This window comes from Heteronotia binoei, chromosome 6 (assembly GCF_032191835.1).
Source record: "Heteronotia binoei isolate CCM8104 ecotype False Entrance Well chromosome 6, APGP_CSIRO_Hbin_v1, whole genome shotgun sequence".
Lineage (NCBI taxonomy): Eukaryota > Metazoa > Chordata > Lepidosauria > Squamata > Gekkonidae > Heteronotia > Heteronotia binoei.
Genome location: NC_083228.1, coordinates 75,284,625 through 75,310,326, shown reverse-complemented (window position 1 = coordinate 75,310,326; position 25,702 = coordinate 75,284,625). Strand labels below are relative to the sequence as shown.

At 40.3% G+C, this 25,702-nt stretch overlaps 1 protein-coding gene across 3 annotated transcripts in view; it reads left to right on the top strand.

Moving 5' to 3' along the window:
• Positions 1–23,905, top strand: part of SUFU (SUFU negative regulator of hedgehog signaling) — a 119,971-nt gene extending 96,066 nt beyond the window's left edge. For 2 of the 3 annotated variants that reach the window (XM_060241767.1, XM_060241766.1), the window contains exons 11-12: positions 14,202–14,270; positions 22,306–23,905. In XM_060241767.1, coding sequence (XP_060097750.1) covers positions 14,202–14,270; positions 22,306–22,395 — 159 coding nt within the window. In that variant the 3' untranslated portion in view covers positions 22,396–23,905. Of the gene's footprint in view, positions 1–14,201; positions 14,532–22,305 lie in introns of those variants that run through there. The other variant, XM_060241769.1, reaches the window with a different exon arrangement.
• Positions 23,906–25,702: the final 1,797 nt, after the last annotated feature.

Genomic DNA, 25,702 nt, shown 5'->3' with positions numbered 1-25,702 from the left:
CCAACATGGATGTTTCTGTTCATACCTGAACCATTTACTTTGGTTCTAGGAACAGATTTGCTGTAGCATTATTTTCAGAAAGAATTGCAGATGCTTTTGGCAGCCATTATTTCAGAGGAAGTGAAGCCTTTGATCACATACAGTGTTAGTATGAGTGCAACACATCAGAGACACTGCCACGGTAACTAACATACAAACAGAAGCTTAGCACTAACAAATGAGACTCCTTGCTTACGTTTGCACCTTTGGGGCTCAAAGTGATTTTCTTACTGAACAATACTGTAGGCAGTAAAAAATGTTAAAGAAATTAAGCTAGGCTGACAAGGGATTTTGAAGTTTCAGCTCTGTGTAAATGATCACCAAGCTAAAAAATATAACTTATGAGGAGAAAACATTTTAGAGGTAATAGAAAAACCTGTTCAAAAAATTAAATTCTGTGACAGGAAAAACCTGAATTACTAGAACAGAACATGGGTGGGGGTGGATTTTGTATGATTTGGAATTTTGTTCAGCTGAAGATTAGACCAGGGTGTAGAGGAAACAAGCCTTATTACATAGGTCTCCAGTTATTTTGCATAGAGGGGCAAAAAGGACCTTCAGGGAGCTAGCTGCCTGTAAACTGTGCTGAAAGCAAAAATTCTACTGTATGACAAAATAGATGTCTGTTCTGAAAATGGTATGGTTTGCACACCAGAAAGTATCAACGTCCGTCCCCCCCCCTTCCCCCCAGATATTATAGTATAACGAACTGTTCAGAAAACAAGACATCCAAGATTCTGAAGCAGCCGGAATACTGAACATTAGTATCCTGTCCCATGATCTGCAGCACTATGACACTTGTGCACTTTTCTAGTGCTCCAGTATCTGCTTCTCAGACCACGACCAATGACCCTCAGAACTCAAGAATTGCCTGAAAGGTATACTGTGCACTCTCACAGCAGATTCATCATCTGTTTCTTTCTTCATCTGCCAAAATTTGCACAAATAACAACGTATAGTACACGCCATAATGTGTAAAGCTGTTTCTGTTAGTGGACTGAAGCATGACCCACCAAACTTATGCCATAAAAGGACAACAGCCATTGGATGAATGGGAATTTTCTGTTGCCTGCTGAGAGAGAATACGTTAGAACAGGTAGGCTAAAACAGAAGGCTACATAGTGTCTCATTCTGCCAAAATCTTCAGATGTGAAGATACTTGCATTTTACTAACTTTGCATTCATAAAGCAGCATTTTTGAACTGGATAACTAGGTGCACTATATCAAAAAGAATCAGGTCATTAATGGTTCATTTAGCTGGAGTATGTATCTATGTCACATCATTTGGTGGCACTTGGCCTCAATCACCTCCATGTCAAGCTGTCTGCATTTAATTAATGATTCTTCTTTCAATCATCTTTCTCAACAAAACTTAAACCTTATGAACCAGGAACTTCCTTATAGAATCCTTGGTATTATGCTTTGCTATGGAGAATTCAGAGTGATGTTTCAGCAATGCACCTCTATGACTAAGATGGCTTGAAGTACTATACTGTCTTTGAGTTTTATGAGGTTGAGAAAGATAGGTTGGGATGATTAATTCACATTTCAGTAACAAGCTGTGTTTGCACCTGAGTTGTGACTAAGTGAACCTTGTGCTCAAGGGTAGTCTCCAACAGGAATATACTGTAAGACTGCCTGAATGCTAGCAAAGAGAGTTTGCTTGAACTCAGTAAAGCTAAGCACTGTCCCTATGGATAGAGTACCTTGCGTTCAGCTTGAACTTGTTAAATATGCATTGAAAAAAGGGTTCAGCTGGTTGCTCTTGATCAGTTTTAAACTCACTTTTACTATGGTCAGATTAACAGGTGGGTTGGAACTAATTTCTTAGTAAACGCACCCTTGTTCCAGTAACATGGGCATGGCCTTAGGGGTTTTCACTGTCTGCATTCTGGAAGTTGGTAATAGAATGCCAAGATTAAAAAGGTTATTTGGAAACACTATTGCCTTATTCCCAAAGATGACACAGGATCAGTTTGGTCATGTCAAAATATGGACAGCACAGCTTGATGTTACAAGGTTTGCTGACCCAAGGGCCAAGAAAAAGCGGAAAGAAAAGAGGGAATAGGAAAGGGCTGGAAGAGTGAGTGAGAGAAGTAAGGTGTATCCATGATTCCTCTTTTGATAAGCTTTTTACTATAATCGTTTTAATTACTGTAATATTTGAGATTACTGTTCCAAACTTTTATCTCTTTGTCCTATTATTATTACTACATATAATGTTACAAATCGTTGGACTTCGATTGTTTCTTCTTTTGTCATATAGGCTGATTTGTTCTTGTTATTGTTCAGTCACACAGTCGAGTCCAACTCTTTGCGACCCCATGGACAAAGTCACACCAGGCCCTCCTGTCTTCCACCATCCTCCAAAGTCTGTTCAAATTTGTGTTAGTTACATCAGTAATGCTGTCCAGCTATCTCATCTTTTGCCGTCCCCTTCTTCTTTTGCCTTCTGTCTTTCCCAGCATCAGGGTCTTCTCCAAGGAGTGCTCCCTTATCATTTGGTGGCCAAAGTATTTGAGCTTCAGCTTCAGCATCTGACCTTCCAGGGAACAGTCAGGGTTGATTTTCCTTAGGACTGACTGATTGGATCTTCTTGCAGTTCAAGGGACTCTCAAGATTCTTCTCCAACACCACAGCTTAATAGCATCTGTTCTTCTGCGCTCGGCCTTCCTTATGGTCCAACTCTCACAGCCATACATTACTACTGGGAATACCATCACTTTGACTATACAGACTTTTGTTGGCAGGGTGATGTCTCTACTTTTTATTATACTGCCTAGGTTCACCATAGCTGTCCTCCCAAGGAGCAAATGTCTTTTAATTTCATGACTACAGTCACTATCTGCAGTGATCTTGGATCCCAGATATGTGAAGTCTGTCACTATTTCCACGTCTTCCCCTTCTATTTGCCAAGGTGTGATGGGGCCGGATGCCATGATCTTAGGTTTTTTGATGTTGAGTTTTAAGCCTACTTTTGTGTTCTTCTTTCACCCTCAACAAGAGGTTCTTTAGGTCCTCCTCACTTTCTGCCATTAGAGTGGTTTCATCTGCATATCTGAGGTTGTTGATGTTTTCCCTGGCAATCTTAATTCTAGCTTGTGCTTCATCCAGGCCAGCATTCCGCATGATATATTCTGCATATAAATTAAATAAGCAGAGTGACAATATACATCCTTGTAGAACTCCTCTTCCTTTTCTAAACCAATCAGTTGCTCTATATCCCATTCTGACAGTTGCTTCTTGACCCTTATACATGTTTCTCAGGAGACAGGTGAGGTGGTCTGGTACTCCCATCTCTTTAAGGACTTGCCACAGTTTGTTGTGAGCCACACAATCAAAGGCTTTAGCATAGTCAATGAAGCAGAAATAGACGTTTTTAGTGGTACTCCCGTGCTTTCTCCATAATTCAGTGAATGTTGGCAGTTTGATCTCTAGTTCCTCTACCTCTCCAAAACCCAGCTTGAACTTCTGGTAGTTCGCAATCTACATAGTTTGCAGGGTCTTTAACGTGATCTTGCTGGCATGTGAAATGAATGTAATGGTGCGATAGTTTGAACATTCCTTGGCATTACCTTTCTTTGGGAATGGAATATAAACTAACCTAAGCTTTTTACTATATTAGGAATTTCTAAAACATTAAGTGAAAAGAGACTATATATGTGAGGCTTTTCCTTAACTAAAGTAATCTAAGATCTGCTTCATGCTATGCAATTACATGATTTATTACCCCACTTTCCTCCAGAAGTAGCTTATAAAATAACCTAATTTAAATAAACAACAATTTAAAGATGCAAAATACAATTAATAAATTTTGACATTACTAAATTACTAAAACAAAAATTTACTAAACCACATCCCTAAGCAGGTTCTAAATCCACTGGCCATCTCACTCAATGGCTACCTTTGGCTCTTCCCCTTCAGCTCCCACCTCTGGAAACACCCAAGCAGACAGAATGGTGTGTGAACAGCTGAGGTGTGCTGCTGACAAGATGTTCCCCCAACAATTCTCTTCCCTTTGCATGTAAATTTGCTAACACAGGGAACGACAAATACCAGGTCCACATATTCATATGTTCAGTTTGGGCATTTGCAAACTGACGTTTCTCATATGCCTGCGTTATGTTGATAGAAGTACATATAAATGTTTTTTTTTTAAGTTGCCATTAGTACAGAGCAGGGGTCTCCAGCCTTTTTGAGCTTGCGTGCATATTAGGAATTCTGACACAGCATGGTTGGCACAAAAACAAAATGGCTGCTGCAGGAGGTAGACCTAGCTACAAAATGGTTGCCACAGTGTAACTGCAGTATCACAATGAAAATCCTTGTGCTATGGTGGCAGGTGCCCTCAAAGTGACTTTTTAAAAAATCTGTACAACCAATCAAATCTCCAATAGTCAACCAGAAGCCTTGTGGGGCAAAAGCCCTAGATGGCCCAGCTCACTTCCTAAAAACATTTGGTGGGCACCAGAAAAGGTCTTGGCAGGCACCATGATGCCCATAGGCACCACACTGTGAACCCCTGGTATAAAGGACAAAGGTATGTGTCACTGTTTTGAAGTGTGGCATGGATGTTCATTTTGCCATAATTATATAGTTCGGAAACTGCTCTACTGAACAGTTTTATCTCTATGTGGGAAGAAACGTGTATTGGTTGTTATTTTTTTTTATAGGTAGAGGCTGTGGTTCAGTGAGAGAGCATCTGATCTGTATTCAAAAGGTCCCTGGCATCTCCAGTTTAAAGAATCAAGTAGCAGATCATATAAAAGGCCTCTCTGAGCCCTTGGAGAGCTGCTGTCAGTCAGACAGTACTGACCTTGATAGGCTAGTGGTTTGACTCTGTATAAAGCAACTTCAAGTGCTTGTATGTTTAGGAAGTTTTATATATCTTCTTTCTATCTTTAAAATGGTACTTAAAATATCTTACAGCATAAAAATTAAAAGTTTAAAAGTTAAAATGCATGAATAGGCTAAAACAGCAACAATTGAAACCTCCACAATGAAATAGTAGCAGCAAAAAGCAAATAAAAGCTATCGCACAGTGGTAAATTTAAAATTGCAGTAGGAGCAAGCAAGAAGAAAACCAGTACACAAGATATCCTCCAGAATAAACTTTTAAAGAGTTTTCTAGGTGGCCAAGAAATAGAGGTCTGACATACCTCCAAGAAGGAATTCCATGGTGTAGGGGACACAAGCAAAAATACCTTGTCCTATATACTTGCCAGTCTTATATTTGGTAATGCAGGGATGTAGAGCAGAACACCACCAGTTGATTTCACAAGGTAATTCCTCAGGTACCCAGGCCCTGAGCCATTAGGATTGTACAGTCAAAGTGGCAGTAAAAGTAAATGGTTAAAACTGGTATTAAGGTCTAATAATGATAATGATAAACTTTGAATTACAATCTTTTAAGCCACATCTTGAACTAAATTTCTTAATGTTCTTCAAAGGAAGACCCATATAAGAGTGCTACAGTAATCCAGTCAGAATGTTTTCAAGTAATGTATGATTGTGACCAGGATTATTGTCACAAGCATCTTTTGCTTTGTCTTCTGGATGCTTGTTACTGGTCTTTCTTCTAAATAAAATAGTCCTAAGAATTATGTGCCTTTGTTATGCAGATAGCTTCTGTGTTTCTGATAAATTATAACATTTTTTCCCATTTCTGTGTACATTCCTGATTATTCAGGTGCATTTTTTCCCTATCCTTTGGGTCTTTTCTAGGTGCTATAGCTTAGTCACCTAGTATTTTAATATCTATTTTTTATAATTTGTTAAAGTGTTTATACCATACATTTCCCCATAGCTAGTCAAAATGATTCAAATATCTATAACTAATAGTAGTACTTCAGTATTGTCTAAGTAAATGTATGAACATTGGCTATGAGGAAAGAAATTCCTTTATGGTTGCACAAGTAATTACTTGCCGTGTACCAGGGCTTCCCAAATCTTACAGGAGAATCTGTTCATGGTGCATTGGAAATGGCTTTTGAAACTCCTAGAGTTATCAAATAGTGTGCATTAAGGAAAGTGTGAGTACTGGAGCATCATTGTGCACCTGGATCTTATTGCCAAGGCCTCTAATTGCACTTGTAACTTTAATCTGCCATTTTGTTGCTTACTTTTACTCTCATGTTTTTCTCTTAATTGTTCACTTTAGATAGCCAGCTATTTCTTCCTTTCAGTTTGAAGAACTGATAATTTCTGGCTACTTTCTTCCTATTTTGCAACTAATAATCATAAACAAAAGGGTAATTTTTATAGTCCATTACGTAAAAGCCTTTGGTGAATGTAGTTTGATGCAGCTCTTTAAAAGTCCAAATGCCATTAGATTATCCTTAGCTGCATTGCATCCCCTCAGAATTCTTTTATGTTTATTAAGAATAATTTCCATTTAGATTTCCCCTAAAATATATTTTATCACTTCAGTTTAAATTATGGTTTCTGTCCAAGGTTGTTTATATATCGTGTTCAGCAAATATGAAACTGTTACATCCACAAACGCAGTTTGTTGCTTGCATTCCTCACTCTTCCTTTCTTGTGGTGAAGCTCAATTATGGTATCCTGGTTTAAAACAAACTCTGGTTACCTGCATCATATGATATCAGATGCATCATATGAATCTAGGCATTTAGGTTAACTGGAGTTATGGTTTAGAAACCCAGCAGCATGGGGGGGGATGGACTCCCACTAACCCGGGCATTTTTTTTTCATATGTCATGGATAACTGGATAACTGGAGGGGTTTTTTTAAGGATTATTTTAAACCAGGATTCTTGCAGTACACTGCACAAGAACAAAATAGGAGTCGATTGCACCTTTAAGACCAACTCAGTTTCAGAACGTAAGCTTTTGTGTGCCTGCACACTTCTTCAGACGAGGAACGAGGTACAGTAAGTAGAGCCAAATATAGCTGGTGGGGTTTGGAATAGTGGTACAAAGTTAAAATCCAATAACAGAATAGTAAAATTAACAAATTCAGAAAACCTTTGAGCTGGGTTGCATTAGCGTGGGAAACCATAAAACAGTAATATGTCAGAATGTGAGAATGCCTGTTAATTATTCTATTGCTAATAAACCTGGGTCAAAAAGAGGGCATTTCTTTCCCAGAAGTTTTTCCTGTCCAACTTATTTACCTTTTAACATGTAACATAACTTCTGGGAAATAAATGCCCTCTTTTTGACCCAGGTTTATTAGCAATAGAATAATTAACAGGCATTCTCACATTCTGACATGTTAACTGTTTTATGGTTTCCCATGCTAATGCAACCCAGATCAAAGATTTTCTGAATTTGTTAATTTTACTATTCTGCTATTGGATTTTAACTTTGTATCACTATCCCAAACCCCACCAGCTATATTTGGCTCTACTTCCTGTACCTCGTTCCTCGTCTGAAGAAGTGTGCATGCACACAAAAGCTTACGTTCTGAAACTGAGTTGGTCTTAAAGGTGCAATCGACTCCTATTTTGTTCTACTACTTCAGACCAACACGGCTGCCTACTTGGATATAACTGCACAAGAAGGAAGGGAAACAGAAAAGGGATATGCACACTAGCTTAGCAACAAGCCAAGTTCTTGCTGTATCAGTTAAATGTGACATCTAAATGTCTGTGTGTCACTGTGAAATCATGTTTTCTGGCATGCAATTTCCAGAATTGCACCTGGAATTCAGTTTCTTCCCAGCAAGAAAATTATGATGGACATTCCTTTTTAAGAATTACCCAAAGCTTTGTGGCATGAAGCGTTAACCAAAGTGTGCAACATGTTTGAGGAATGGGTTGTGGCCTTTCATACCACCTTCCTCAGATCTCTTTGTGTAATTAATCTTACATGGTAGAAATTACAAAGGCATTTTGCAGCAGGCTCCATTAGTCTTTGCTTGAACAGATTTAGGCAGCTGACTTGCCGTTTTCTACAACAGCTATATTATAGTTAGGAGGTGAACCTTTAGCAATTTATTCTTTTATCACAAAGTAGTGTCTTATCCTGTATAAGATGCAGAGGGATGCTATGGAATCTGTTTGTGATTTGATCCTGCAATATGTCTTCTGTATAGTCTAAACTTGAAAGATTATTTCCACACCAGACCATTCCATAACAAAAGGAAGGCAATTCTCTCAAGCTTGTTCCTTCTTGTTTCAGCACTTTCTTAGACTGTTGATTGCAGAAGTCCACTAACTGTGAGGGTTTTTTTTCTGCCATTTTATTGTCGAAAGCAGCTCTCTTTGCGAGGAATGGCTGTAGCCTGCCATGTAACTGTCAAGTTGAAGCTCTTGTCATTCAGTTGGATCTACTTAAGAATAGGTGCTGTGCAAGTAAGTCTCAGGAATGGGAAACTTGAGCCCTTCTCCTGACTAGATCCTTGAAGGAAAGGCAAAAGTTTTTCCAAAGTGTCTCCAGACATCAGAAGAAATGGTGCAGAAATAATGAATATCATAAAAGAGGTACTTACTTTCCCAAAAGGTGGAAAAATCTAGAAGTAGAGCCCTAATGAGGCACTGCCAGTGTAAGAAGTAGTCTATCTCAACTTGTCCTTAGATGCATCTGGGGAAAAGAGCAAAGTATTCACAGCTGAAAGCACATCATCACCACAAAGTAAATTTTACTGTCCAGCCAGGTTTGGTGTAGTGGTTTGGTGGAGAGCCAGTTTGGTGTAGTGGTTAAGTGTGTGGACTCTTATCTGGGAGAACCGGGTTTGATTCCCCACTCCTCCACTTGCACCTGCTGGCATGGCCTTGGGTCAGCCATAGCTCTGGCAGAGGTTGTCCTTGAAAGGGCAGCTGCTGGGAGAGCCCTCTCCAGCCCCACCCACTTCACAGGGTGTCTGTTGTGGGGGAGGAAGGTAAAGATTGTGAGCCGCTCTGAGACTCTTCGGAGTGGAGGGCGGGATATAAATCCAATATCATCTTCTTCTTCTATTAACAGCCTTTTGTGGTCATACATAGAATGTCATCCCAAGGAATTCCTTGCTTCTAGCATTATCTTCCTTGAAACCTCCAGTGCCCTTGAGATAATCAGCAGTGACTCACTGAGACTAGACAGAGATCGTAAGTTAGACATGCCAGTCATACTGTCACTTCCTTTTAAATCTGTTTAGAGACAAAGCTTCAGCATTCATGTTATTTGTCCTTGTGGAGTATGGCAGACCTTCATTAAAAACAAGAAGGGTGAGATGCATACGAAAAGCTACCATAATCAATGAAAGGTTGATTCACATTCCTACCCATTGCTCCTGCAGCTCTCAAGCAAAATGCTCTTAAAACACATCTTCTCTATAAGCTTAAAAAAACCCCCTTTCTAACCTCTCGCCCTCATGTTTCCTTATGTACTGTATCTGTTTTAAACTGTCATCGCCTGCAAGTCAGGGAATCTGTCCCTTTTACCATTTTACTATGAAGTTATTCTTGTTGGAGCAGGGGAATCAGTGGTTTCGGAAGGAAAGGCCGCCAGTAGCTAGTGCTAAAACTGGATTTTAAAGCTGGGAGAACTTCACATTAACTGTTAGAGAAGCACTTTCAATTTGGAGTGCCATGCAGTCTATTGTATTTCTCTTCAGAAGAAACCTATGAGTTAGGTCGTTCTTTCCATTTTACAGATGGGGAAATTGAGGCTGAGGCTGAAGAGCACACAAATGCATTCATGGCAGAGACTAAAGTAAAGTTCTTTTGGATTCACGACAAGCAGCAGCTCTCAAGTTAGAAAAGTCAGAGAACTCGGTTTCATTCTTGTAGAGAAGTTACATAGACATATTAGAAACAGCAATTAAAAAAAAGTATGGCATCCTGTTGTAGACTCCTGTAAGGACTTGTGTGTAGAACTGGAAGACTTCCCTTTTAAAAAAACGGTTGTTTAAAGTAGTGATTATCACAAAATCTGATTGGGATGGATTTCGCAATCAAATATTGGTCCTTCTCTATCAGACTGCTTTTCAAATTGAGACCAAGTTTATGGGAGATCCAGTGAACAATCCAGGAGGAGTCCCTCCTCCCCCCTCCAATTTATTCTTTATCTCTGTATAAATGATGAACAGAGGAGGGGGTAGTCTTTCAAACCCAGTAAGTACATATACCTGCAATTCTAAAATTCAGGAATCCCAGGAAAAGTGAAAAGCATATCTGTCATAGAAAAAAATAAGAATAGAATCCCTTTCAAAACTGAGCACTAAGAAGGGTGTATGTGTATTTGGTTTCTTTGGCACATAGGGCTAATATAGAACGGGTTTCTCTTTTTTTGTTTTTGTGTTGCAGAAGTACATGTGCACATTTGCATTTTAGAAACATACCCTTCCCCGTCCCAAAAAAGTCCCTTCAAAGGTTACTCTTTTGCATGCTGAAAATCTTAATGGATTTTGATTGTTGTTTGTAATGTCAGCGTAGTTTTGAAGGGGTTTCTGTTTTGTTGTGTTTATGTCATAGTACATAGAATCACAACCCTCAGTTCGAGAATCAGGGTTGAAGAAGCATGCAAGTATTGTACTTCCTCTTTGTGGACTTCAAAAAACACTTTTAGTGCTGCTACAAAGTTTGTAAACCAGACTACAGAGGTCAGGAAAGGTTTTATACCTTGTCTCTGTCATGAACTTAATAGAGATGAACCTGCTGAACAATTTACACAAGTGTCAGTGGAAGATTGCTGGAGCAAAGCTCTAGGCTTAATTTAAAGTTTGAATATAGCTGGTACATTAAAGTTAGTCAATCAGAATGAATTTGAGACTGAGATCCACTATCAAGTGAAACCATAGTTTAATTTAAAAACTATAGTTAGTGTGATTGTCTGAATGCAGACTGGTCCACCAGCTAAGACTAGTCAGGTTCTGTCAAACCAGGCGCTGAAATCAGTGTTCACTGAGGCAGACCACAATTGACCCATCTGCAGGTTGAATCATGTTGTCATGGACAAATGGAATGTGGTTTCGTATTATGCTTTAATTGAGCCTGCATTTAGTGTTAGATTGGACTTTTTTGTGAATATGGTATTGCATTTTGGGGTTGCATCTTTATTTTTCAGGTTATTTGTTATGTAATAATTAGAGAATAAACCCACTTCCCGAAGTGGTTTTAGAATCATACAAAGTAGCTAGGTACAGGAGAGCCTCCTTCCTTCTGCCATCATGTAGTCCTGTCCTAGCAGGAGCTGCCAGCTTGTTTTAACACATGGCTAGTAAATGAATATAACCAGACATTGCACTTAGACCATGACACATATTTAAGAATCTTGACAAAGTGGCAGAGCTCTAGTGCAAGACCAGAATAATGATGGAAACAAGAATTTAGCATATTAGAGAAAATTTATAGAGAGAAACTAACATACAAGTATGCAGACAGAGAAATATGTTGCAGTTCAAAATACCAAGGAGCCCACATGTACCTGTCCCAGCATTCTCATAGTATTTATTTATCCACACTCTGCAGCATATATCACAGAGAATGGAAAGCTGCAGAGGAGAGAAAGCGAAGAACAGCAAGGAGGGTGGTGGAGATAGAGGTAATCCCCTGTCTCTTTCTGCAGGGGAATGCAGCCTGGAATGGCTTATGAACATGCAGGCATCTGATGATTTGAGGGTACAAAGTTGAAAGATGAGCTAAGCATGAGTTGAACGGCTGAGGGGAAACTCCCAGGAATACCAAGGTTAAAAGCTTTTCATTCTTTTTTTTGGTAGCATTGGAGTATAATCAGGGGTTGTTTTGATGAAAAATAGGTGGTGGAGCTCATCCAGGGATTGTTCTGCAACTGCACCTACTATTCAATGGACAAGGTGTGGAGGGGAACTGTCAGAAAGGTTCAGGAGCTGTGCTCTTGTGAGCTGCTGCTGAATTCAAGGCCTATGTGTAATAAAGATGACTACAGAAAACTTCTGGATTAGGCCAGAAGGAAGCAGGGGAAGGCTTGAGATGGTGGTGTGTTAAAAATGGGTTTTCAAAGCACAAGTTCTTCCAAATTAGAAGATAGAGTTAGGCTCATACCTTTCTAAGAGGGCAGGACAAGTTAGCTGATCATGGACCAAAGCTTGGGGGCACAGAATGAAGACAAAAAGGCCACAGCAACAATGGATTTGTCTGGTTACACTTTGAGAAGATCATTTTTCTGTCACTATATTCAGGAAGAATCGGGGTCACAAATTATAAAAGAAAGCTAACTAAATCCAGAGGAATGTAAGATTTTCAGCTTCGAGTCAAAATTCATGTGAATGCTGAGGAGAAAGACTGCTGTATGCAAGAGTTTTAATAGAATAATTTGTAGTAATTCCATAGTGTCTTTTCAATATCTGGTCATTTGTTTTGGCCAAGTTTCAGGAAGCCTTGATTTACACATTCTTCTCTTACTTATTTACTTCCTGTTTTATTTGCAACATATATAACAAAGCTGTGTGTTCACATAGCTGGAACTACTTTGTTGATGTCATACCCCAAATGAAATGTCATACCCCAAATGAAAATCCTAGCATGGATTCTTGAATGGCTGAAGGTGGAGCACACTTTTAAGCTGCTGTATGTTGTGTTCTGCAAACAGTCTTCATAAAAGACAAAACCATGTCCCTACATGAGAAACCAGTTACAGCAGGCTGGTGGGGTGGGAAAATGTTTGCACGATGCTACCAGAACTATGGAAATGTGGCATTTCAAAACCCTCATAGCAAGTACTGTCTGATACTATAGAGCCTGTTTACTGCCTTTGTTGCTGCTGAAAGATTTTCTGGGAAAGGTTTTTTTGAATGTGGGTTTTGAATGTGTGCAAAACAATTTAACTTGGTGTCTGTATATTAAGGGCTTTTTTCATTGTTGTATTAAGGGGGTTTTTTTCCTTAAGGGAATACATCAGCTACAGTTTCTAGTCTCCGTACACTGTCCTTCATGTTGATAAGTCTTAAATATTCACAAAAGGGGTGATCATCTCAGGTTGAAAAATTTCAAAGAGCTGGGCTTATTTGTTCAATTTCTACGTTTAAAACTCTAGATCCCAGAAGAAATTAAACCGGGCATCTAGAGCTATGATAGTCTGTGATGTTGTTTTGCTGCAGGCTTGTAGTGATAGTAGGGCACTCAGGCACAAGTCCCATCGCACAAGGCCTGCCACTACTGTAGCACAGAGTGCATATTTGTTGAGTATTAATTGCACCAGCCCATTAGGTGCTGTTTCTCCTTCTCTCAGGTCAAGTGTATAGGTCAGGCAGTCCTTACTGTAGTCATGTGATCTAGTCTGGGTCTATATCCCTCAGTGTCCCCAAGGACAAGTGACATTTCAAACATTAAAACAGCATTTTAAATACACAAAAAACCCAATGAGATAACACAGACACACAAACAGGAAGGAGACTAACAAGAGTTAGGGAAAGTCAGATAATACAAAGTCTTCACCCATTGGTGCAAGACAACAATAGAGGGGAATCAGATGAATCTCCATAGTAGGGAGTTCCAAAGTTTTGGTGCCACAGCCAAGGAGGTCTATTCTTGTGTTGCAGCTCACCTGAAAGAGAACCTCTGAAGATAACCTGCGTGGTCGGGTAGTTTCTGAATTTAGGGAGAACCATAAAAAATGGAAATAGTCTGGTTGGTAATAGCTTACACTATCTAATTAAAAGCCATGTCATAGGAATTCAAGGGGATAACAATACATCTACTGCTTGTGTTGCTATGGCTAAATGCCTTGTTTAATTTAATCAGTCTTATCCTAATCAGATCAGAAGCCTGGTTTAAACTTCTGACAAATGCAGGTGCACCTTTGTGCAGTAGTGAGTTAACAAAGTTCTGTGGAGGTTGAGTGGTTCACCCTATTTGGCAGAAGAGATGTTTACAGGCTGCTAATAGCCATTCCCCTTTCCCCTGTCTGATTTCAAAGAATGAAGTGTATCCCTTTTCTGCTGTTGCCTGCCTTTAAACAAAATATCTCTTTTCCCACAGATCATCCCTTTTCTTCCCTTTGAATCAAAGTGTTTAATTTTTGACCCAGGAAGGTAAATGATGATGCAACTAGATTCACTTATAATTGCAGTATTTTGACAGTACTAGAGGAGGAAGCAAAGCAACTTCCAAGGCCTTTGTGAATTGCTGGATGAAAAACACAGTACAGTCTCTTCTCTGTGCACTAGGAAGGAGTCTGTTGCTTAGCAATTAAGTAAAGCTTGGAGTGTAAAAGAATAAAACTACTGTCTTTCTTTGCAGATCCTGCTGACTGAAGAATTTGTAGAAAGAATGCTAGAAGACCTAGAAGATCTGAATTCTCAAGAAGAAGTATGTCTGCTTAACTCAACTCTTAATATCCAAGGAGGATTCTCTGTATATTTGGTGGCCTAATTTGCTGGCTCATTGTAATCCCATGAAAACCCTTTGTGGGGTGTTGTATGGTAGAACCCCAGGATTATTTGGCCAGAGCAACTTGGGTTGGCAGTGATTGGAGGATGTTTTCTCTGAAGAAATCTATGCTGGCCATTTATTTAGCAGCTGACACCCTCTATCTGAAATCCCAATGGTGTGTTCTCCTTGATCCCTGTAGAACATAGATATAGAGTTTCACTTTCACTAATGAAATCGTGTGTAGCTTCTCTTTTTAATAGGAATTTTATTAGGATTTTTATACAATGAAAGAAAAAGAAAAGCAAAAAAAGAACAAGGGCAAATATATATACACAATAAATAATTTTACACAGTTGAAAGCAAGAAGAGGAATAATGTCTGATGTTCTCTGTTACAGAAAGCCATATATTTACATATTATAACATACTAGCAGTAAAGCTCATTGTAGGAAGAAATACAACGGGCCCTAGAAAAAATATTCTGAAGGGGGGTGTATGTGGACGAATATGTAGGTGGCAGGAAGGAAAATAGACAAACAGAATGAAAGAGAGAGAAAGAGAAAGAATGGTAGGGAAAAGATGGGAAGAAAAGTGTGAAAGGCCCTTTCTCCGTTCAGCTTTGTTCCAGATCTACTGAGCACTGAATCCACCTGCTACAAACCCGCATTATTCAAAATGCTTCTACGTTTAAAACTATGCTCCTCACCTTTTGTGGAGTTATACTTCTATATTTGAAAAGAAGGAAGCCCCAGGCAAGAATTCCTGCCCCCCACATTGCTGCCATGCGCTGCCTCTTTCACCTGCCTGGGACCAAGGCAGCTGAAGGGGATAGTGGGGCACCTCTCTGCCACTTGGAGGCTGCCTTCCTTTGCAACCACCTCTCACCTGCTTGGGACCCTGACAGGTCCAGTGCTAGGGCCTCGGGCACCCCAGACTGGCGCCTGTCCTGTGGCCCTCACCTACGCCTGCCATCGCACCCCCACCCATGGGGAGAGCAGGTACAGCAGCGTGGAAGGAGGGGTGGGCAGGCTCTGGCCAAGTTCTGCCTGTGCCATGCACTCTCAGAGACACAGAGCACCTCTGAGAACACACTGTGGATGCATTCTTCTCCGAGTCATGCTCAGAGAAGCCATGCTGATGCCCTACCTGGCTGCGTTCACCTTGTAGGCAAGAGCATCTGGGCGGGGTGCATTATCCTCTGAGTTGGGCCTCCCTTGCAAGGGAAGCCCAGCTCGGAGAAGCTGCACCGATGCCCTGCCCGGCTGCCTTCACCTTGAAAATGATGTGAGTGGATTGAAAGTAGACCAATTCTCATAGGGTATAATGGAGAATTGATCTGCGGGTATCTGGGGGAGTTGTTTTTTTGAGGTAGAGGCACCAGATTTGCAGCATAGCATCTGGTGCCTCTCCTCACAAAAGTGTCCCAAGTTTCAAAAAGATTTGACCAGGGGGTCCAATTCTCTGAGCCCCCCAAAAGGTGCCCCTATCTTTCATTATTTCCAGTGGAGGGAAGGCATTTAAAAGGTGTGTGGTCCCTTGAAATGTGATGGCCAAAATTCCCTTTACAGTTTAATTATACTTGTTGTCACATCTTTGCTCCTGGCTCCACCTTGATGCCTCCTGGCTCCACCTCCAAAGTCTCCTGATCCCGTCCCCAGATATTTCTTGAATTCGACCTGGCAACCCTAATTGAAAGTGCATTATTTAGTGTGTGTGATCACAGCCAGAATGAAATAAAAAGACAGAAATACAAAGCTACAGAGAAAGAATGAGGGAAAGAACGGAAGGGAAGTAGAAAAATGAGGGAGGGAGGGAATGAGTGAGAGCAGGGGTCATTTTTGTAGAAGAGGTGCCAGAGCTCATTAGCACAATTCATCTGCATAACTTTCCATATGTCACACACCACTGACATCTTCGGAAGGTGTACTAAATTATATCAGCTCAGCATTTACTTTAACATGCTTTTTGAGTTATAATTGTCATCTTACTCCCATCATACTTTTAAAATTACCTTCTCCTATGTGGCCACAGTGGCATGATGAAGATTTCCATCTGTTTGCTTTATATGTTTTAATTATTTCCCCATTTTTGTGGGGGGAAATATTAGAAAGTTTGTCAAATCTTAGAGTTCAGCAAAATGCTCACAGGGGGTTTGAACAATGGAGCCCAGAAGCAAGTATTTTTTTTTTGGGGGGGGGGGCGGGTAAGAAAGAAAGCACAATAAAATTTAGAGGTTCTGGAACTCCACTCCTGTGAGCTCCTGCCCAAAATGAGGCCTGTGAGAGAAGTAAAAAGGAGAAAGTAGATAGAATGAAAGAAAAAGACAAAGAGGAATGAATGAAGTGAGAGTTATGTTAAAGTTTGGGAGAAAGGAATAAAATAAAGGGGAAAGAAGGAAGGTGTCGGGGGGGGGAGTGAAAGGGAACCTTCAAATGGCTTCCTGCCTCTTAAAGCAAGCAGCCCGCTGTAGCCTAATTTGAATAGAAAGAGTGAAGACTATTTGCAGGTGGAAAGGGGGCTTGAGTATAAAGAATGTAGAGTATACAGAGCCTGTTTATCTGCTCTGCTGAACTGCCCCTGCTCTCGTTGTGATGGAACATTCCTTTTCTGTTGAAGAGATTTAACTGTTTTCTGTCAGAGTTTGCTTCCATGTATATAGTTATTTAATGATGTTCAATATTATTTAAGCAAGTGTATGTGCCACATGATATTAATTCAAACTGGATTCAACCAGAGACTGTGCTATAAACGAAGAGGTGGAATACTACCCCATAAGGAAGATTTTCTGACATATTTATAAATATAAATACCTCACTTCCTAAACTGTAGGAGCGAGGGGAGCATACTAGGCAAGTGCAGCTTTGGCGGACAGTGTTAGTTGGCAAAATGGTGGCAGCATTGTTTTGGGGTGGGGAGATGGACTGATTAAAGGCAGTAGTAATCAGTAAGGCTCCAGGAGAACCTCTCAACAGACAACTGTCTTCATCAGAGGTCAGAGGCTGACTGATGGGGTTCTGACTGACAGGGCTGGCAGTAGGCGGGTCACAGCAAGGCTACCCAGTGACGGGGGAGTGGTGACATACAGAGTGCAAAGCCACTCCTGTGGTAGCCACAACTTCCAATAAAAATTGAGGATCGAGCCAACACGTTCAGCTTTTATTATATCTACGATTACAACCTTAGTCTGAATTCAGACCAAGGGATGTATATCACCTTTCTGTGTATGCATATTTTCTTTGCCTTTTAGTCTTTAAAACCAAAGTCATCAACTCGTGTTTTTATTTTTCATTTTACACAAGATGTCTGTAAAGGGTTTCAAAGTAGGTATAAATTTCATTAAAGTCTTATCCTTTATCAAAGATGTAAGTTTGGCCATTTTTGCAAGCTCCATCATCTTGACTAGCCATTCCTCTATTGAAATAATTATGTTTTCCATTGTTTAAACATATAACAGTGTTGCTGCCGTAGTCACATACAGAAACAAAGTTCCATACATATTTTTTATTTGTCCATTAGTCCCAACAAAAATGCCTCTGGTTCCAATTATGTATTGATCTTTTAAATCTTCTACATAATTTAATGTATTTGTATCCAATATTTGTAGCTCTATTGCAAATCTATATAAGATAAAATGTCCCTTCATATTTTCACGCTTCCAGCATTTATTCACATTTTGATACATTTTAGCTAACTTATGTGGGGTCATATACCACCAGTAGGAGCCCCATGGCACAAAGTGGTAAGCTGCAGTATTGTAGTCCAAGCTGTGCTCATGACCTGAATTCGATCCTGGCGGAAGCTGGGTTCAGGTAGCCAGCTTAAGGTTGACTCAGCCTTCCATCCTTCTGAGGTTGGTAAAATGAGTACCCAGCTTGCTGGGGGTAGAGTGTACATGGCTGGAGAAGGCAATAGCAAACCACCCCATAAAAAGTCTGTCATGAAAACATCATGATGTGATGTCACCCCAGAGTCAGAAATTACTGGTGCTTGTACAGGGGACAACCTTTGCCTTTATACCACCAGTACATCACCTTATAAAAGTGCTCTTATAAATTCAAGCTTAATGTAAATTTAAGCCCTTTCAACCAAAGATTTTCCCATTGTTCCATTTGAATATCAACATTTTACCACTTTAACATAAACTCTTGTTTACATGTTCTTCCTCTGTCTTGAATTTCAGCAGAATTGTGTACATTTTAGCAATAACATACATTTTCTGAACACACCAAATACATTTCTTCATCTCCTAGTAGAATAGCCTTTTCTATCCCACTTTTCAAAGTCTTACTGCGTTAATTCTATTTAGTCCTGAAGATATGTGCGGTCTCAGAATGCTATAATACCATGAAAATTAAAGTAGTGGCCTTCATATTAAGTAATAAAGTTTAAAAATTCAGTTAAATATACTTGTATCTTACTAAATAATGGCATCTCTTTGCCTTTCCAATCATTTTAATGAACCCATGGCCATTAGAACGCCTACATCTCTTAATTAGAAATCTGATGTACACAATACCTCATGAGACTGTAAGAATAAACCTGCTGGATTAGGGAAAGTCCATCTAATCCAGAATTCTGTTTCCAGGAGTGGCCAGCCAGATACTGCCAGGAAACCAGCAAGCAGAGCCTGAAACCAGCACTCTTCCTGGACATATACATATGTTGTTTGCTCTCTCCCTTAGCAATGTGGAAATCCCATTTAACAGATATGGGTAATTGCCACTGATAGCCCTGTCATCCAGGAGTTTGTCTAATTCTGCTCTTTCTTAAAGCAATCTGTATCCATCACTTATGGCTGCAAATTATACCTTTTGTGAAGAAATACTTTCTTGCGTCCGCAGTGAATTGGTCAATTTCTTTGATCCTGACTTCTAAGATTATTTTGATCCATTTTCTCTGCACCAGGCACAACTTTATAAATCTCTGTCACGTCTTTCCTATTCCAATCCATCTTCTAAATTAAAACCCCTCAATATCTTAACTTTTCCCCATGCCAAAGGTGTTTGAATTTCTTAATCCTATTCCAGCATTTTTCCAGCACTATGGTGCCCATTGTGAGACTAGTAAGTTTAAAATGAAGTTTAAAATGAGTTGTGCCATAGATTTATATGAAGACATCATGATATTGGCAAGTGTTTTTCCTGGTTGGTAGCTGCCAGTTTAGATCTCATCACTGTATAGATGAAATTTTGCTTCTGTGTCTGTCACTTATTTACATGGAATCTTATTTGTTGCTTGTTCACCCACAGCCTAACTAGATGTTACAAGCTGCACAAGTCCACCACAGAGACTAACAGCTATATGGTAGCTGATAGTTTCTGGTGGCAGCTTTTTAGCAAACATGGAGCAGGGCCTGATTCAGATTGGGATCACTGCACAGAAGGTGGAAGTTTTACCTTCTCCCCTGCGCTGTTTTCAGTGGCTGAAAAGCCTGGGAGAGTCTTATTTCCTCTGTCTGTTATCAGCTGCTGAAAACAGCACAAAAGAGAAAGCCAGAAAGCACCTCAGGAAGGTGCTGATCCAGGGGGCAGAAGGCAATAAGGGAGACAATTTGCTCGTAGCAATAGCAAGGGGTGGGATGGGAAGCAGTGGGTGCTCAGGAGCATCTTTTGGATACTCACACATATCTTAACAAATCAGTTCAGCAAACCAAAAAGTTAATGGAGGTTTGCAAACCATGGTTTATGGTTTTCCCGGTTCATGCTCATCCCTAGTTGTTACAGTATCTGCTCAATATCTTCTGCAATGAAAATCAATGTCAATAATTTATCCATCTTCTCTGCTACCCCTTTGTCCTCCTACAATAGTACTTTCACATCTTCTCTTGTAATGGTCTAGCCACCTCCCTGGCTTATTTCCTAACCCTTGGCTCTACTCTCTTAACTGCATGTGGAATTCTTGTACTGTGGTCCCTAAATACCTTGTCTGTAGACTTACTGCTTTTTTAAATGAGCCAGCTTGGGCCACGCCATATCTGTCGCCAGGTCAGCTTTTTACCATCTTTGGCTGGTCAGGCAACTGGTTCCCTATCTCTCCTCTTGTGACTTGGCTACAGGGATCCATGCAATGGTCACTTTCAGGCTAGACTACTGTAACTCGCTGTATTCAGGGCTGCCCTTGAATCTAACTCAGAAACTTCAGCAGGTGCAAAATGCAGCAGCACCTGCCTCCTAACTGGAACACCTCTGCAGGCACATCTTCATCCAGTGTTTCACTAACTGCATTGGCTACCAGATCATGTTCAAGGTTATGGTATTAACCTTTAAGGCCCTATGCAGTTAGGGACCAACATATCTGCAGGATCACTTCTCCCCATATATCTCCTGAAGAACTTTATGCTCATCTGAACATAAAGCTCTGGCCTGGGCTTGGTGGAATATGCTTCCGCTTGAGATCAGGGCCCTATCGGATCTATTATAATTCTACAGGGCCCGCAAAATGGAGCTGTTCCACCAAGCCTTTGGTTGAGGCAGCGGATGTCTGATTATATTGACCTCCCTTGCTCAAGTGTGCCTTTGCTGGGCATTACGGCATTCCTGTGTCCCTGATGGTGATTCCGCCCACCTGTTCAAATTATTGGCCCTTGGCACTTGCACAGTATGCACTTCAGGTGTATGAAAGGGTCACAATCATGTTTTAGTATTTAAATTGATATTAGATTTAAATGGCGCTTATAATGGTCTTATATTTATTGTTTTTTTATAGTTGTAACCTGCCCTGAGCCCACTCACAGGGGAGGGCAGAATAGAAATTGCATAAAATAAAAATAAATTAAATGATTAGGACAGAAGAATCTCTAAATTCAATTCTCCTTTTAACAACAAGCCAAAAGACTGTAAGGGGGTTAGGTGACATGAGAGGAGGCAAAGTAGGACAAGGAATAGGCTGTGCAGGTGAAAAATGGAAATAGAAACAATAATTGATTGTGTAATCATAGAATCATAGAGTTGGAAGGGACCTCCTGGGTCATCTAGTCCAACCTCCTGCACAATGCAGGAAACCCACAAATGCCTACCCCAAATTAACAGGATCTTCATCGCTGTCAGGTGGCCATCTAGCCTCTGTTTAAAAACCTCCAAGGAAGGAGAGCCCACCACCTCCCGAGGAAGCCTGTTCCACTGATAGTCTAACGGTCAGGAAGTTCTTCCTAATGTTGAGCCGGAAACTCTTTTGATTTAATTTCAACCCATTGGTTCTGTTCCTACCTTCCGAGGCCACAGAAAACAATTCCACACCATCCTCTATATGACAGCCCTTCAAATACTTGAAGATGGTGATCATATCACCTCTCAGCCACCTCCTCTCCAGGCTAAACATCCCTAGCTCCTTCAGCCTTTCCTCATAGGACTTGGTCTCCAGACCCCTCACCATCTTCGTTGCCCTCCTCTGGACCTGTTCCAGCTTGTCTATGTCCTTCTTAAAATGTGGTGCCCAAGACTGAACACAATACTCCAGGTGAGGTCTTATCAGAGCAGAGTAAAGCGATACCATCACATCACGTGATCTGTACACTATACTTCTGTTGATACAGCCCAAAATTGCATTTGCCTTTTTAGCCACCGCATCACACTGTTGACTCATGTTCAGCGTATGATCCACTAAGACCCCTAGATCCTTTTCGCACATACTACTGCTAAGAGAAGTCTCTCCCATCCTATAACTATGCATGGGGTTTTTCCTGCCAAATTGCAAAACTTTACATTTATCCTTGTTAAAATTCATTTCATTGGTTTTAGCCCAGTTTTCCAGCCTGTCAAGGTCATCCTGTATCCTGTTTCTGTCTTCTACTGTATTTGCAACCCCTCCCAATTTAGTATCATCTTCTGTCCCAAATGAATTAATTGGAAAAGATTTCTTATTTGCATGTTAGCTTGCACATAGAGGAGTTATATGTAGTAGTATTCTTCTGTTTGTTTTGGATATGCTAGATCATTACAATGTGTTATCAACTAACTGTTTTCATTGCCTTATAGTTCAAACTTCCAAAGGAGTATAGCTGGCCTGAAAAGAAACTGAAAGTCTCCATCTTACCTGATGCTGTATTTGACAACCCACTCCATTAAAGATGACTGATGCCCACAAGCAACAGTGTACTGTATGCTGCCTAAGGATTCATGGGATAATTAAAGCAGTGAAAGCTCTTCATACAAATAAGAGGATGTCACTCCATAACCACTGCAAACAGAGGAGGAGTTATTCAATAGCACAGTCCAGCCAGAACTGAATCCTGGTTTATGGCTTTCTCCTTTTCATCATGGCTGAACTCTGAACACCTGCATACAAATGAGTATACAAGAGTGAGAGAAGTATTTAATTATGAATAATAATGATAAGAATTCTTTCCCTCTTTTAGCTGGCTCCAGAACTCCCTGCTGCTTTAGCTCAGGGTTTATGTGCCTCATCTATCTTTAGCCACACATTTGTCAGGTGTAAACCCACAATTCACTGGTTTTAATGTGATTTCCACAACTCAAAATCCATTTTTATCTAGTTATCTACAGAACAGAATTCTTTATTAATTGAGAATTCTTATTGCTCCACAAAGGGTATGGCATTTCACCACCTGCATTTGAACTGAAGAAATACTGTGGTGAAACTTGGTATACTTTAAACTGAGGGAAACAGTCTGTTCTGTTATGTCTTAGGCATTATCTGCCACATTACTGCAAACAAAGATATTTGCATTCTGTGTTAATGCATAGATATGTGTGAATTCTGGAAAATGTTGTCCTCTGCATTAGACTAAATTGGAAGACATGGAATGTTCTACTTTTTAAAGTGCCAAATTGTCATTGACCATTTCTCTTGATAGATTTGGCCCTCCTCCTGCTTCCTGTTTCTCTAGGTGTTCCACTTCTCTTAATTATGTTGGTTAATCTGCTTTGATGTCATAGAGGTGCTTGCCAACTTGACCCAGGTAACTGAGTGCTTAAAGAGTATTTTAGTATCTAAGCTGAGGCCTGTGGACATCTTGCTTGAAATTAGCATACCTCTGTTCACTTTGCCTGGAGAAGATAACTCATGGCTTAGATGTTGGGAGCATCATTAGGGAAGAATGCCCCGAAGCCTAAAATTGTGCATGTTTGCTGGGAAGCATGTTCAACTGCATTCAGTGGTGCTTACTGTTAAGAACATGAGCAAGGGATTCATAACATTAAGCCCATCTCTCAGTTGGCCAAGGGCAAAGGGCCCCCAAAAGTGCTCTTTACCAATAAAGTAAAATTACATTTTATGAGCCCTAGGGAAATCCTAGGACCCTAGCTTTTAATTCAAAATAAAGCAAGGTTCAGGATGGAATAATATGTTTGATAGATGTTACCCCACCCCTGCACTCTGGAACCATGGCAGTCAGGCTTTCATGTGTAGATGGCTTGATAAGCTTTTGCGCAGTCTTGGTACAGACATTTATTCTGATACTACTTCTCTGGAATTTTTTTAAAGTTCCACCAAACTTTTCAGTCTTATTGCAGAGAAATAAGAAATTATCCATGAATGAAGAAATGCCTGGGAAGCCCATTGCTTCATCACCTTTGACAATGCAAAGCTTTCCACAGAGAACGCATTTGTGCTGAAGTTGTGGCATTTCAGTTTTCATTCACACATTTGGGGAGACATATGTTTTATTTTAATGGTTCAGACTGTTCTGAAATGTACATGGAAACACAGATCAAAATCTTCAGAGTTACTGCCTAGTTTTGGGACTGCTAGTTCAGTTTTTCAGAAATACAGACCTTGCTGTTGTGCTTATAGACAGCCGAACTAAATTCCTAGAGAAAGAACCACCTCCTGAACTCCCAGTCCTAACCCTGAAAGGAAAAAAAAAAGACAGCAAGGATAGGAATACATCCAAATAAGGGGTTCATTTTGGGAAAAGAAATACAGTGATTATTTTCTTTTCTTAAAGAAAGCCTCATGAAAATTGACTATCATTCCAAATAGTCTCTTGGCAAGCAGATTTTGTTTTTTTGTAGAAATTTTGAGAGGAGAGCAGTGCAGAAAAAAATCCATCTTGGCTTTCTTAGTTAAAAGCTATGAGTCAAAATGCAGCTTTGCTTTTGAAAACTGGGGGCCTGTTCCCAGCCACATTTAGTTGCCCTACTCTGAAGCTGACAGCCTGGTGGAAGAGCCACATTGGCCAAAATTAGGGTTTTTGTTTGTTTTTAACTTACAGAAAAGATTCCTTAAAGAGAATTAGCATTCATTCTCCTGCAAGGGACCATGTGGTTGACAGGCAATAATTTTTTGGAACAGACAAAGGCTAGTATATGACCTTTGGGCATTATGTAACTTTGAAGGGACTGTTACGTTGCCCACAGGTTCCCTTGGGAAATCCTAGGACCCTAGCTTTTAATTCAAAATAAAGCAAGGTTCAGGATGGAATGGTACACTAGTATGTTTGATAGACGTTACATAGAAAGAAGGGCTGGATGTCACTGGTTTAGATGGTTATGCGTTGTAAGCTGGCGAGGCTGTCATGCTGTAATGAGCCCAATCCAAATTCTGTGTTAATGCATTAATTTTATTTTTAAAAATTTTATGTAGTAGATTTATATTCCTCCCTTTCCCATGACGGGTTCAGGGAGGATTATAGGCATAATAAAACAATTAAGAATGGAGTGTTCAAGAAAGCCAAATAAATTGTCATAGTAAAATCTCACAGAGATACGTTTAAAAAAACCCCCAAACCTTAGCATGTTGTCACTTGCATGTTATTGTCAGGGATCTTACACATTGTCTGCACAGAGGCAGTCTCTTTGACCTAGCTTTCACAAGCAGCAGCTAAAGTGTTTACTTTTCTTGACTGTACCACTTGGAGTGCATTGTCAAATAATTGTGTGTTCCTCCATATCACCCTCAAACTTCTGATATACAAAACTGTTATGTCAGGAAGAAACTTGGGCTAGAATCCTGCTCCCCAGCAACTGTCTGCCTACATGCAGGAGGAACGTTCAGTTGTGTGAATTTCATGGAGCTTTCCAAAGACCACCCAATCAGAGCTTGGGAGTCTCTGCAGCTGCTTTGGGGGCAGTCTTGGAAATCTTGCATTCTGTGGTGGCACTCCATTAAATCTTTGCACAGCTACATGCTCCTATTCATCCCTCTCTGCATGATTGACCCTTTCATCACCTCTCCCTGTTGATGGAGTAAAGACCTGTGAGGTTTTCTGTCCAGGGAATGAAATATGTGACATCTGAGGCCAGATTTGTTTTTCTTCCAAAGGGAAATATGTGGAATACAATGTAATGCTAAGCTTGACTACAGAATTCTTGTGTATTTCTTGAGAAGGGTCCTGTCAACTGCAGCTCATAAGTTTGCTACAAAAGTTGGGTGGATTTTGTGTTCCGCCATAACATGTCCAGTGTTTAGTGC